This window comes from Sceloporus occidentalis, unplaced genomic scaffold (assembly GCF_023333645.1).
Source record: "Sceloporus occidentalis isolate IW3139 unplaced genomic scaffold, rSceOcc1.0.p SCAF_8, whole genome shotgun sequence".
NCBI classification, from domain to species: domain Eukaryota; kingdom Metazoa; phylum Chordata; class Lepidosauria; order Squamata; family Phrynosomatidae; genus Sceloporus; species Sceloporus occidentalis.
This window is the reverse complement of record NW_028316988.1, coordinates 47297761-47312288: the sequence shown is the minus strand read 5'-3', so window position 1 is coordinate 47312288 and position 14528 is coordinate 47297761. Positions and strand designations below refer to the sequence as shown.

General features: G+C 39.1%; 2 protein-coding genes across 5 annotated transcripts in view; one reads left to right on the top strand and one right to left on the bottom strand.

Annotated features, from left to right (window-relative positions):
• The window catches only part of LOC149308843 (protein POF1B-like), a 39886-nt gene extending 30956 nt beyond the window's left edge, over positions 1-8930 (top strand). Inside the window, exons 12-15 of one of the 2 annotated variants that reach the window (XM_089536549.1) lie at positions 36-164; positions 794-870; positions 2376-2490; positions 3836-8930. In XM_089536549.1, coding sequence (XP_089392675.1) covers positions 36-164; positions 794-870; positions 2376-2490; positions 3836-3841 — 327 coding nt within the window. In that variant the 3' untranslated portion in view covers positions 3842-8930. Of the gene's footprint in view, positions 1-35; positions 165-793; positions 871-2375; positions 2491-3793 lie in introns of both variants that reach the window. The other variant, XM_089536548.1, reaches the window with a different exon arrangement.
• Positions 8931-10236: 1306 nt separating this feature from the next.
• ZNF711 (ZFX family zinc finger ZNF711) overlaps positions 10237-14528 on the bottom strand; it is a 28244-nt gene continuing 23952 nt past the window's right edge. For all 3 annotated transcript variants that reach the window (XM_089536544.1, XM_089536545.1, XM_089536547.1), the window contains one exon: positions 10237-13077. In XM_089536544.1, coding sequence (XP_089392670.1) covers positions 11900-13077 — 1178 coding nt within the window. In that variant the 3' untranslated portion in view covers positions 10237-11899. The remainder of the gene's footprint in view (positions 13078-14528) is intronic.

Genomic DNA, 14528 nt, shown 5'->3' with positions numbered 1-14528 from the left:
TTTGGGTTGAGCTTGATCAGTTTTTCCCCTCCTAGTCCCAGTTAAGCGATTTCCAGAGGGATTTCTCAAGAAAGCAAGGGACTGACCTCGATCTTCAGATGAGACTGCAAGAATTGACTTTAAGGCTGGAAGAGAGAGAGGCTTGCATTAAGCAGCAAGAAGAGGTAAGTAGCATTGCTAGATAGCCTTTTGCTCTCATCCTGTATAGCTCTTCTTATGTCCATATGTTCAGTGGCTGTATGTATGATGAAGTATGGATCTAGCCCTATGAAGTAAATTAGATGTGCTATGCAATTTTGGGCATATTTATTTGGAAGTACGTTCCTTTGGCAAGTCACATACTCTAAGCCTCAGAGGAAGGCAAAGACAAACCCTCTCTGAACAAATCTTGGCAAGAAAATTTTGCCATAGGGTTGCCATAAATCAGAAATGACTTGAAGGCACACCACAACAACAAGGTCCACTATGTTCAATGAGGCACACTTTCTTGGAAGTGTATTTAGAATTGCACCTTCATCATAGCTAATATGTATAGCACTAAGATCAACAGGATTTAAGCCCAGTTAATTTTCCCTAGGTTGGGACCCTGATGTGAAGTGGCCCTTAATGTTAAGAATTCATGTGGCTTAGGGCCAGCTCACATGAGGATAGGGTCTTGGCTTAACTTAGCTTTTGAACCTGGCTTAACTTTAAACTCACCAGATTGGAGTACTGAATATTTTACTTAATGTGTTGATGTATCGTGAAAAAGAGCCTGAAACTGCTTTCCCCTTTCTCTTTTAAATCTCCCCAGGAACTCTTCAGATTGAGGCAAGACAAACTAGCAGTCAATCCATCCCAAGGAGTAACAAAGACAATCATCACTAAAAAGTAATGCTATTGCATGATGTTTTCATTATTATTATTGTTGTTGATATTTTATACCATTCGTGTCATGTTACTTTACAGAGGAAAGAGAATAGGTGCCTGTCCCTGAGGAACTCAAGAAAACTGTTGGGATAAAAATAGTTTCTGGGCTGTTATTTCTCCCATGTTCAAGTAATTGTATGCAAACTATTTTTGTTGGGAGGGGAGGGCAAGATGGCATTGGAATGATAGATGTTTTAATGAGTTCCAATATCTTCAGGTTTCCCTTCCCTGGTTGTTTGGTCAAAACTCCACAAGGGGAATACCTTTATTGACCAGTGAAAATGTACAAAACACACAAGGCAAGCTTTCAAAGCTCCATAGGCATTGTCGGCAGGCAAAAGATTTTTTTTAAACATCATATAGGAAAAGAAAGTCTGAACTGATGTGAAGGTACACAACAGCAGCAAAGACCTTGAGGTTAGCAGGTTGAGGAAAGTTGATGTATGGCATGAAAGCAAGGGGAGTTTGTGCTGTAAAATGTATTTGATTGGCCTACCTTTCATCTGTATTTACAAAATACCAAGAGGGCAGGGGAGGTTGCAGTCTTAACTTTGGCACATGGTGAAAAGCAGAAGAAGAGGAGGGAAACAGAGACAGCATGGGAAAACGTGGAAGGAAAATGTGGAAGGAGTGTGTGGTTGTATTGGCTCCATGGGTTTAGGCTTAGTTATAAGCTGAAGGACAGAGGAAACTGCTTTATACTAAGCCAGAACATGCAGCAATCTCTACACTGCCTGTCAGTAGCACCAGGTAATGCAAGGAGTTGAACACGTATGAAAGAAAACCAGAAGACTTTGGAACTTGTTTCCACAGAAGTCAGCGTCTAAAAATAGCCAGATAGCTAATTTTCCTTTTAAATAGACACAGGTGGGTAAAAACAAGGGTGCATTGTAGGACCAAAGGTCTGGAGTTAATTTTTGGCTTTCTCCCTGCTGACTGAATTGTAATTTGCATCTGTTGTAGCTATTGTGTGTATTAAATTTGTATCCTGCCTAAAGAGATCAAGTGGTCACAGTGGTTCTGCTCTTTTTCTACTTTATCCTCATACCAATATTGTAAGTTAGATTAGGGTGAGATAACAAAACAAAATAGACAGAAATATGTCAAATAAAGAATAGAAAGGCAGAACCACTTGTAAACCAATGAGGAAGCATTGCAGGGTAACACACTGTTCTGTCCTGCTGTACCCAAAATTAATACAGATAAATATGTTCATATTTAGCTTACTTTAACCTTGAAATGGTTGGGCTCTATGCATGTTTTTCCTTATGAGGTGTCTACAATCCCTGTGCATTATAGTAATGGAGATTTTATCAGCACTAGGCAGACCTGGCAGAAGAGTATTCTTTCTTTCTTTCCTTCTCTTTACCCCACTGAAGCCATTTAAAGTGCAGAATTGTTAAATACCGAGAGCATTCTGTGCCGCCTTTCAGCAGCAGCGCTGATCAATGCTTTTTGAATGACAGGTACAGGAATCAATATCCCATCCTTGGCCTCTTGTCTGATGACTACAAAGTTACGTCACCCGTCAAGGAATCTCAAACGATTGTTATTGAAAAAACTGGGGAAATGTGGAAGCAGGTGAGTAATTTAGAGGGGAAGGTTGGCTCCTGAAGTTACATAAGAAAGAGGCGGCTGTTTGTCTGAGCCAGACAAAAGCTCCCCAAATATACCTTTTGAAGTGCAATCCCCAGTGGCCATATTGGTGATTCTGGAAGTTACAGTAAAAAACAAACTGACAAAAAGGATTTACTCTGGTGCTATATAAAAACCTCTGTTTGTACAGACTTTTTAAATTGGGAGACATTGCTCTTGGATCACTAACTATTGTGATCATGAATTTACATTTTTGAATATTTATGCACACTAATATGGATGTGCATTTTTGTTACACACACAGCCATTTTGGTGCTTTTATAAAAATTGCACTGTAAATTTCAGAAAGGCATAGGTACAGAGAGCAAACCATGCTGCAGTTTGTATTTACATTTGGGGAATATTAATTCAATATGTTCTTATTGAAACGCAAATTGAACAGATTTTTTCCAGTCTTAATGAGTACAAAGCTAGAACTGTTTCATTTCAGCGCCAGGTGTTCATTCTTAGCCCTGAGATAAGCAATACAAGCAGATGGCAGAGGTAGTGAACTGTTGGGAGTTTCAGATTTATCCCACATTGAAACCTTTCTCTTAGTGTCATGGCAAATGCAACCTAGGAACCTTGGTTTGCTGGCAGTGTCTGACCTTCCAGAGATGTGTGCCAGTTCAAAGTACAAAACAACCCCCTACTTCAAAACAAGGACCAGAAGTAAAATATTTGCTAATTGAGTTCTGTATACTCAATAGGTCTTTAGCCTTTTATTTTGTGACAAGCAGCTGCTGCGCTACATGGGCAACAATATTTGAATCTGAGGGAAGTTTCAAAAGCAATATTGCCATTAGGTGCTTGCAGGCTGTACTTGAGTGAAGGCCAGCCCCAGAAGATGACAAAGTTGAACCTTTGCCAGAGTCCCAGCACCAGTGTAGACTCCACCTTTTTAACTATTCAAGATGGTGCAGCTTAAGAGAATGCTCAGTTCAAATGTCTTACTTTTTCCAGATCGTGGGGATAGGGCACTGGAGTTTCTGTGCTTGGAGTCCTTGAAATCCTGGACCCAACACTGCTTCTTGTGTCCTGGCATAATCCTTTCTTAGCCAGAAAAAACTAATTTTTATTTTCCAAAATACTGCATGATGATGTTAAACTGGTTTGAACACAAGTTCACAGTTCTTTGTACTTGCATAATGAATAGAAAGCTTTCAGGTTAAATACTGTCTCTTAAGCTGTCTGTCAAAAATATCACATGTAGATGCGTAACTTGTCTTATTTGTCTTATTTGTCACAGGAATCCTTTACTTCCGATTAAAGAACTGCTTGCTTCTTTCAGGAATGAACAAGTCTCCTGGACAAGTCACAGCTGACCAAGAGGAATCTGCATACAAATGGACATTACATTATTTTTCTAATTGTGACCCTCACATTAGTTCTTCAGGCCTGAAACATAAGAACAGCCAAGCTTGGGAAAAAGAATTATAGACACACTTCAGTAGGCTTGCTCAACCTGTGAGAGGTTGCTAGGGTTTCCACAGGAGTTGGGGAAAAACTTTATTTTAGCTGTAAATACAATGTGTATGCAGATATTCCTTGATATCTGAAAATTATTTCAAGGATTCCTCCAGGGTAAACAGTCTGAGAAAGGCTGCAGCACAGGATGTAATAGTTTTAGGGTGGGTGGGATGGTGGAATGGCTAAGTCCTAACCTCGATTGTTCAAATTAATGAATTTCAGACATTCTACCTTCAGTCTTAACCAGGTCAGCTGACAAATTATGGTGTATTTTGAAAAGTATGTCCTATAGGGCGCAGAGCACTGATTGTTTTGTTCTCTGCATTAGTCCAGTGTGTTACAGGAACAAAGAAGGTGACATAGAATTTAACAACTACATTGCATCACTGCTTGCTGTAAGGAGATTGTAGTGGTAGGAAAGTTGTCCATTGTTACTGATCTTCTCATGAGAGAAAATCTGGTGCAGTAAACCATATTTATTTGCAGAGCTGGCTTTATTATTAGGCAATGAAACAGCTACCTTGGGTATGAGATACAGAGTGGCAGCAAGGGGTAGGAAGGCCTCTTTACTGTGTATTCTTGCATGACAGGGGTTTGGACTAGACCCCTGTGGTCTTTTCCAACTCTAGATTCTAGGGTATATCTGTGCATTTGTGGCTTCTCATCTGCCTACTAAACTAGCTTGCCACAGTCTCATGTGGTGGAGGCTGTCCTGTCACCACTGTTGATTTAAGACTCAGTTGCCTATCCACTTGTCATCAGCACATGGAATGGGGAGGTTGCCACCCTGCCCTTTGCTTCAGATAGCCAGACATCTTGGTTTAGCTATAAATCTTGTCTGTTTGATAAACACATTTACCCCAAAGTCTCCCTAACAATCCCTTAGGTTGGCAAACTAGACCTCCCACCCATCCCTCTGCAGTTCTGGAAACTCTTAACATTTTAGCCAAAGTACACAATTTCCCTCTTTTAACTATAGGAAAGGTATTTTTTTCATGGTAGAGGTTGTGCTTGGTCAGATTATAAATAGGTACAGCACCTGATCATTCTAAAGGCATTTTTGGAAGTGAGGTGGAAATTGTGTGACCACCCACAGTCTTTAATATCTGCGATTCACATAGCTAGAGTGAGGCCATTAAAGTTCCTTCCACATTCCCTCCAACATTCCTCCAACTCACCTAACTTGGAAAATAGATAGCTGGGAAGGGGGATCTCTGGCATATGTCAACTACACAATTAAACATCACAGTTTTCACCCAGTGAGACTATGGTCTGGACTGTGCTCACTGTAAACAAAATGTCATGTTCTGTGAAGAGACAGAGGTGCTGTAAAGTTAACTATGCAGCCTTGCCATAAGGTCATTAAGCAGAGAATGCAGAGCTGAAACATCACTTTTACAAACTATGATAGATGAACAGAGATGGGGAGAGGTGACTGGTAGATTAACAAAAGTGTGCATTGGGTCTGTTCAATGGTGGTGGCTGTAATATTCTAAGTTAGCTTATCTCTGGACGAAATGTCTTGAACTATTACTGAATTTTTATTAGTGGTGATTGTTAGAGGGTGTTCTACTATGCTTTGATGTTGTCCTTTCTTGTATCATACCGTATTTTCTGGCGTATAAGACAACTGACGACCCCCAACTTTTCTACTTAAAATATTGAATTTGGAATATACTCGCTGTATAAGACTACCCCTCTTCCAACACACACCAAATAATTTTTTTAAAAAAATCAGATTTGATTTCAATATGGTAATTTTAATTCAGATGCTTATGACATGCAGCTACTTAGCAGGAAAACTTGTTGTATACAAAGCCTGCTTGGATTGATCAGCTCTCTCTGTCTGCCCAGCCCTCCCTGTCTCTAAGACTATCAGAGCGGTAGTGCAAACACTGATCTTTTTTCCATACCCCTGGCATCCCGGACGCCTGCAGCTTGTTCCACCCTTCACTTACACCTTCCCGGTGAGGTGCCCCCTCACCTTGTCATCAGAACCGCGTTGTCACTTCTTTCCACAAATCCTGATGAGTAGATTTTCTTCTGCCGTACTTGTACAGCGCTGCCCTTGCTGCTTTCATATGGGTGACCGCAGATTCTCCAGTCCAGCTCAGAAGTTTCAGCATCTGCCCTATAAGATGACACCCAGCATATAAGATGACTCCCGACGATTTTCCTAGGGTAAAAAGTAGTCTTATATGCCAGAAAATACAGTACTTTATTTTTTTTTAAAGTGATAAATAGATTTAACAATTAACCCAAAAAAACCTGGAATTCTGATGGTCCTTTTTGCACACTGTACTTCATATCTTCAATGTGAATCACTTGATTCTCCATTAGCGTTGATGACGCAGTGTATAAATTGGACATTCACTGCTCCGTTCACCTGCTGTTTGATTTGATGTGCTCTGTTGTTGACTTTGAGTTGTTTCTGTCTGGAAGGTGCAGTGTGGCTGGTGTATCTTGCTTGGAGTGGGGGTGAAATCCTCTGCTTCTCCCACTTCTCTGGGGTGTCAAGGCAAAAAAGAAGATTCATCCTTTCGATAGTGTAGTTTTTCCCCCCGTCAATATTCATGGTGGGCGCAGTTATTACAGGAAATTTAATTTCCTCCTTCTTTTTCTTCTGCTTTGTTGGTAACGCTGATGTAAGCTTTGGCAAAAAAGAATTCTCCATTTGCTCTTTGTCTGTTGACTTTGGCACTTCTGGGGCCTCGTCTTGCTCTTCAATCGGTATGCTATTCTCTGAAGGATGCTCCTGCCTCACGGCGTCCCAGGGACCCCCGCAGTCAAGGCCCTCCCTGGGGCCGTCTTGTATCATAATCATAATAATAATAATTTTTATTTATATATATCCCGCCTCTCCCTGCAGATCGAGGCGGAAGAACAACACAAATATAAAATTACAAGTAGTTAAAATACATTCTCATTATGCAAAACACAAAAAACAAACAAAAACCCCTTAAAAACAGTAAAAAACCTGTACATGTGCAATATCATATCCAATTCCTCATCGATGTTCCAAGTAGAGTATCATCTTACGCTGTTATAGCAGGTCTGGGGGATAGGCTCGCCGGAAGAGATCGTCTTAATTGCCTTCTTAAAGGCATCTAAGGTGGTAATAAGACGGATCCTCCTCCGGCAAGCCATACTTTAGAATGTTCTTTTTTAATTCAGGTCTCCAGAGTGAAAACATTCTAAGTTATACCCAATAAAGCTGTTTTGTGAACCAACAAAAAAAGCAGTTTGGCAGGAGTTGTTGTCATCATCCTTGAAATTCTTTGAATGCTTACTTAGGCGTACATTATTCCTGTTGAATTATGTGGGATTTCTCTCTGGGTTAAATATGGGTGAGCTGTATGTGGTATTTTTGATGCTGAATTTTGGTGAACTAAAAACAGCTGCACACCTGGTTGTGATGTGTTAAAGTGAAAGCCACAGCAATTGACATGTTTTGACTTCTAGCTAGCATTAACCAAATCTGGTTAAACTTTGCTTTCCTAGTATATTGCTCCATATGTACCCAACTATAAGTCAACATCATGTATGAGTCAGGTTTTGGGGCCAAAATTAGGCCCGTTCCTAACGGGCAAAAAGTATGCGCTCAGTGCATACTAGGGTTAGAAAGGGACGTCACTTCCTGATGCCCCTAACCCTGCCGTCGCCGGGTGTCCTTGGGGCTTGAAGCCCCAAGGACACCCCTTTCTAGGCCGCAGGGAAGCGGCCTTTTGCCGTTTCCCCACAGCCTGGAAAGCGGCGGATCGGGGCCTCAGAGGCTGCCATTGTGGCAGCTGAGGCCCCGATCCAGCAGGGAAAGGGCCAGTTACAGGCCGCCCCAAACGGGCAGTCTGTAACGCACCTTAGGGATTTTTATATGACCTGTGGATAACTCAAGGGTAAAACTTAGGGTGGGTTTCAGTATCCTTCCTCCCGCTGTGCAGCCCAGCTGTCCATTTGGAAGACAACTGGGCTGGGGATGAGAAGGAAAGGCAAGTATTTGCCACCCAAGCTTCTTCTCGTTCATACAGAGTAGTGTGTTTGATATCTAATCAGAAAAGATAGGTTATCTCAAGGGCAACTAAGGCCAATGCTAAACACAAGGAATGCTTGAACATCTCCAGAGCATGAAACTGAACAATCATCAATGAGTCTCCTAAGCAATGCTAAGTACTAAATTATTCAAATTAGCATACAGTATCAGAAACCCTTCAAACTACTATTTAGGCATGTCCAAAGGTTTAAGAATGCTAAAGAAATTTTATCTATATTAGGTCACAGCCTGATTGTGAAAGACGCCTCAATGGTTTGTGCAGGATATGGAGGACACAGTTTGAAAAATAAACCAAGTAAACACCTGGATGAAGTTTTTGTTTCTTCAGAGTCTGCTCCGTGTTTTGAAAAACAATACATGAATGAAGCAGATGCACTGGGCTATTTTGTGAATATAAGTAATTTTCTGCATAAATACAAAATATGAGTGACCTCTTATTTATTTTGGCTAAGGAATCTACTCTGACAAAACAGTCTCTTTTTTCAACACACCTTGCTTTTATAATAGCTAATGACACAAAGAATGTTGAGAATGCAACTGAATTTATATGTACATAAAACTAATATGAATCTAAACAGATCTATTTTGAACTCTATTCCATAATTTTCTTGGTGTTCAACTCCATGTAAATGTATATAAATAAGAAACCTGAGGTGCAGGTTTACAAGAAAATGAAAACATCAGGGAAGTTTCATGCTGAAATGGATGCATTCCCCACCTTTGCATAACACATGCATAAGTGATGTTTGATGTGTGCTCAATTGTGTTGCTAGTACCTCTCTGAAGAGAAATGGGAGCACAAGTGCTGTGGTTGAATTATAACTATTATTTCAGTCAATAAAGCTATCATGTATTATCTTGCTTTGTACTTACTGGCCTTGCTCCAAATCATTGCTAGTGCTTGTGCTCAGTGTTGTTGTCCTTTTCCACACCACTCTCCCAGCTTACATGATCAGATCTCTATCAGACTGCAACCACTGAAGCTGAATCCTCTCATAGCAGGTTGCAAGAAACCTTGTGTTAATATGCACACAAACAGATTAGACTCTTGGTACTGGGGGAACTGCATTTAGTCTTCCCTATGGATAAATCATCATCATCATCATCTTTAATTTATATCCCGCTTTATGTTACCACAATCAAACCGGCGTATAACCTATAAAGAACAGGTGCTTCACAAAACAACAACAAAGCAAAACAAACTGTAGGAGGGCATAAGATTATTTGCTAATATAGCTACACATTACTAGAACATTAATTTAAAATTAACTAATGATGAATTTAAAAAAATAATTCCAAACTAATGAGTTGATAAAAGTAGCTTTCTTTAGTGTGACAAGACAGCTACTTTCAACATTCAGGGATAGCTGTGTTGGCCATTTAATATATCCAAACAAAAATCCATCAGGGATACCTTTATTGGCCGATCAAAATGAACAATATACTTGTAACAAGCTTTTGAAGCTCCATGGGCTTCTTCATCAGGCAAAATGTTACAAACCAAACAGAACTTGTGAGTTCTGTCTACTTTGCAGTAAGCATCACCACTGCAACCCCTGTTCAATTACTGATAATTCAATCAATAACAACGGTTCAATCAAAGATAACAGAAAGAGGAAAGACCCAACCAGGAATAGACCCACTGAACCAATTTTGGGTCAAATAAATCAGGCCTGTCACTTCAGTTGGTCTACTTTGGCCAGAGCTAGCTTGGCATAGTGGTTTGAGTGCTGGACTATGACTCGGGAGACTGTGGTTCAATTCCCACTCGATCACGAAACCCACTGGGTGACCTTGGGCAAGTCACATGCTCTCAGCCGTAAGGAAAGGCAACGGCAAACCTCCCCTGAACAAATCTTGCCAAGAAAACCCCATGATAGGTTCAACTTAGTGTCACCTTAAGTTGGAAACGACTTGAAGGCACACAACAGCAGCAGCAGCAGCAGCAAGCCAATCTCAGAGCTTGTTCATAGGCGAGTCCACTTCTCACCTGAGTCTCCAAGGTTAGATTAAGCAATCCTAACCATCTCCACTGTCACTGCAATTTGAAGTAGATTCTCAAGAATAATGGTCAAGACATCAAACTAAGTATTTCTTTGTACATGGTAAATGGTAAATGAAAAATACATACCTCTGGGCTGGCACTAACAAGGAATGTAAACTTCTGCATGAAGTTTGGAGTGCAAGAGATGCTTTTTATTGTATGCTCATTACAATGAGTAACACATTTTGAAATAATAATCCCACATAACAGTGACAATCTTATTTTACAGCGTGTACATCATTTTTTACAGCCACATAGAACACAAGTCGTTTTCTAAGGTTTCCCAAAGTTAACTTTCTGAAATTTAGAAATACTGTATTAAAAAAAAAAATATTCTCAAGGAACTGATTCTCATCTGGTGCAAAAACAAAGTATGAACATTATCCGAAACACAAAGCCACAATATAGTAGCATGAAGTAAAGTTACAATTTATCATGTGAACAGCTGTGTGCAAACATGAAGCAACTTAAAAAAAAGTTTAAAAAAGGACACATTATATGCATAACATTTATGAACAGTTCTTTAATTATTAAATAGCCCTAGACCAGCTTGTTATATTAAGCGCCATTTTGATTTGCAGCATGCTAACACAAAGCATTGTTTAAAGGGATGCATATTTCAAATGTATACACTGTAAACTGAAGACCCACCTCCAAACCTCTAGTGGCAGCATATTGTTCTGGTTAAATACTGCATATATAACTTTCTTACAGATTGAGAATGCATGTTCATAGAACGGTATACATTTTGTATGAATTGATTAAAAGGTGCAATTTTCATGTCTATACTGATTTTTTTAAAATTTGCAATTAAGGACCTGTGCTCCTCCTTTGCCAGGAACACTAGTCCTACAGATTCTCTAGGCATGATTATGTTCTTTCTATCTTGAGACTTTTTGTTTTGTAAAAAAGGAAGATAGTACAGAAACAAGAAAAAGAAGAGTGCCAAGTCTTAGCACCAACAGCTGCATTCATCCATTTTCTTCTTTCTTAAAATAATAATTAGAACGGCCAAAAGATACTTCCTGTCATATGTGCCATATTGAACATTCAACTGCAGATTCAGATAAAAAGGGAAATTATATATACACACGTCTTTAACCTTAGCACCGAACAACACTTTTTGAGCTCAAAAACATAATGCTGTATTTGTAACACCATATCCTGCAATAAAATAGGTTAGCAGCTCTGAAAAAAATTATCCATCAAACCTATATAAATGGAGACAAAGATTCCTGCTAAAAAGTATGTTTGCTTTAAAAACAAACACACAAGAGAGGGCTAGGTCTCATAATGTGACCAATTCTGAATACTTTTTCTCAGGACAATGACAAATGTAATGATGATTTGATTTCTATGTAGTATCACTGTTCAAAAACTGCATATGGAAGACTTGCCTTAGCAAATCTTTTTAAAGAATTTCCGTCCCTGGTTTTTCATTAAGCAGATAAAATGGCATCATTGATAAAGGGCTATGATAACTTCCTTAGTATTTTCTTTAGCTTAATAATGTATAATACTTTAAACAGAAGACATTCAAGGTCTCATTCTGCAGCTTCCCAGACATTCGTTCCTCTCTGTATTTTATAGTGTTCTTTAGGTTCTGATGAGCAACAATCATAGGGCTATGAGCTCCGCTGTCAACCCTAATACTTTTTAAGACTTTTAATACAAAGAATGTAAAGTTATGATTTAATATCAAGCTTTGAAACCAGGAGAAACAGTTCATGAGAGTTTACTTCCCCAATTAGCATATCACAGTTTCTAAATTGCTTTCTTCCACAGCTCATATGTTACATTAGAGCTTCTTTGTGATGCCGCATTATATGCTGGTTTTTCTCTGATGGTCTACGGAATCCCTTTTTGCAATACTCACACCTGTGGGGATAGTCTTTTGTGTGTATTGATATGACATGCCGCTTGAAGCCTGATGCATCTGTAGTGCTATACTCACAATACTGGCACTGATAGACTTTCCTTCCACTGTGGGTCTTCATGTGCTTCTTCAGTTCTATTTGTTGCCTAAATCCTCTCTTGCATCGTTTGCATTTAAAAGGCAGGTCCTTGGTATGAACTGAGAGGATATGCCCACTAAGTACAAAAGGATCTGAAGTTTTAAAGTCACAGTGCCTACACTGATGTATCTTTTTACCTTTATGACTTTCATTGTGCTTTTTGAGCTCTGATGGACGGTGGAAGCCTTTTTCACATACCTCACATTTGTGAGGAAAGTCTTTTGTGTGAACAGATATTACGTGCCGTTTCAGATCACTTGTGTTGGTGCTCTTGTGGTCACATTGTGGGCACGGGTGGGTCTTATGCCCTTGAAACAATTCCAGGTGCTCCAGCAGGTCTTTCTCCTCTGAGAACGCCTGAGGACAATGTTCACATTTAAAGGGCAGATCAGTACCATGCTTGCTTTTGATGTGTGTCTTCAGATTGGACGGATCAGCACAACGGAAGACACAATGCTGGCACTGGTAAGGCTTCTCCCCTGTATGGGTTCTCATATGCTTTTTGAGCTCAGAAGGGTGGCGGAATCCTTTCCCACACTCAACACAAACATGAGGGAAGTTCTTGCTGTGAGCTGCAAGCAAGTGTCTATTAAGCAGTCCTTGCTCTGCAGATTCAAAGTCACAATACTTGCACTTGTGTGATTTAGGTTCCTTATCCCTTAAAATCAGTTTATTTGAACTGAGTGGGCTTGCTTCTCTGTATCGCCTTGTGTACTCTGTGAATTCATGAGTTTTGTCAACTTTGTTGATAAGCTTATGGCTTTCCAGGTGATTGTGAAAGCTTACTTTCTTATTAGTTGTAAAATCACAGTCTGTACACTGGTATTTCTTCTTAATCATATGATCTGGGTGGTTTTTCATATGTCTTTTCAAGAATCCTCTGGATTTAAATTTTTTTCCACATATATGACAAGGATAGACTGTTAAGGGCTGTCCATCGGGACCTATTATAACAGCTGATTTCAAATAAACAGAAAACATAATGTAACAGATCATACACAAACATAAAAAGATTCTGACATCAGTCAACCACAATGTACTTTTTAAGAAGCAAATTGTCCAATAGGTTAAATAGTCAGGAGTGTGGTCCTGTTTAACAAAATGTTAATGCTAAAAGAACTACTTTTATTTATTTTCAAACTAGATATGCTCAGAAGAGATTTGTCTGTATGTACATGCTGGTACATTTTTCATTTTTGTTACCTCTGCTTAGAGAATAAGTCAATTTATAACACCACCAAAAATAATTCATTAACTTAAAAATTATATAAAAATACCCCAAATTGTGCACACAAACAGCTTGCTGTTTAATATGGGTGGCAATATTAAATGGCTATTTTTAAAATTCAATGTGTATATATACACACACATATACAAGTTCTCATGGTAATAAATTACCTGTATTCTACTTTTACAACAGAATGGGCAAAATGTGGCCCATCCCCCATTTTAATGTATATAAATATTTAGGTGCATACACTTTCTACAGGCCTTGGGGTGTAATTTCTCCAGATTTATATCCTCCAGGCTGTTTTGAACAGAGGGCCTTTTGAAAACAAGAGATTACTTTTTCTCACTGTCTGGGAAACAAAGTCATCTTCCTCATTTCAAGCAACAAAATTGCCCCCCTAAAGCCCAGAGGATACGGGGGACTTTTTCAGTTTAAACATTGTTTTTAAAATCAGTTCTCTTAAAAATATATTAAAAACTGAGGTGAAGTAGGTGCAATGCTCCCAGACCATGTGTGTATATGTGCGTGTGTAGCCCTCAGAACTGTTACCCCTTCCCAATTCATAAATAGATACAATTTATTTTTCTAATAACTAGTTAAATGTTTCTAGTTTTCTGAGAAATGAGGAAATCTTTATCTATCTGCTTTAAGCCTTAAGCAATGTTAACTTGACCAGAATAGTAGAGTCATACAAATTATTTCCCCAGTCTTCTACAATAAGCACATTTTCTGGTCTTTGGCATAAAAGATTATATCTTTTATTGTAACAGAAAATTCCAAACAAGTTCTCAATACATACTGGTTGCCAAAATATTGTTTGTTCTCTCTCTATATATAACATACATTTTGACAGGCCATCCATCAGTAAGTGCTTTTTTGTGAACGTCCAACATATTGGATCATTAGCTTGAAAATTCATAACTACACTGATGTAGGTAGTCCCTCCATTAATGAAAATCACAACTATTCTAGACCACCATTGTATTCACTGTTGTTGTGGCCTACTCATCTTCTTCTAATGGACCTCTCTGTACTTAGCTAGCCTGCATCTCAGATAGTGGATGTGCAGCCTATCAGACATGAAGTCTACATGCAATTCCTGAAGGCTTACCCGCTTGGCAGATCTTGCCACAGTTTATACTCCACTGGCATAATTCTAAAATTATGCAACAATGA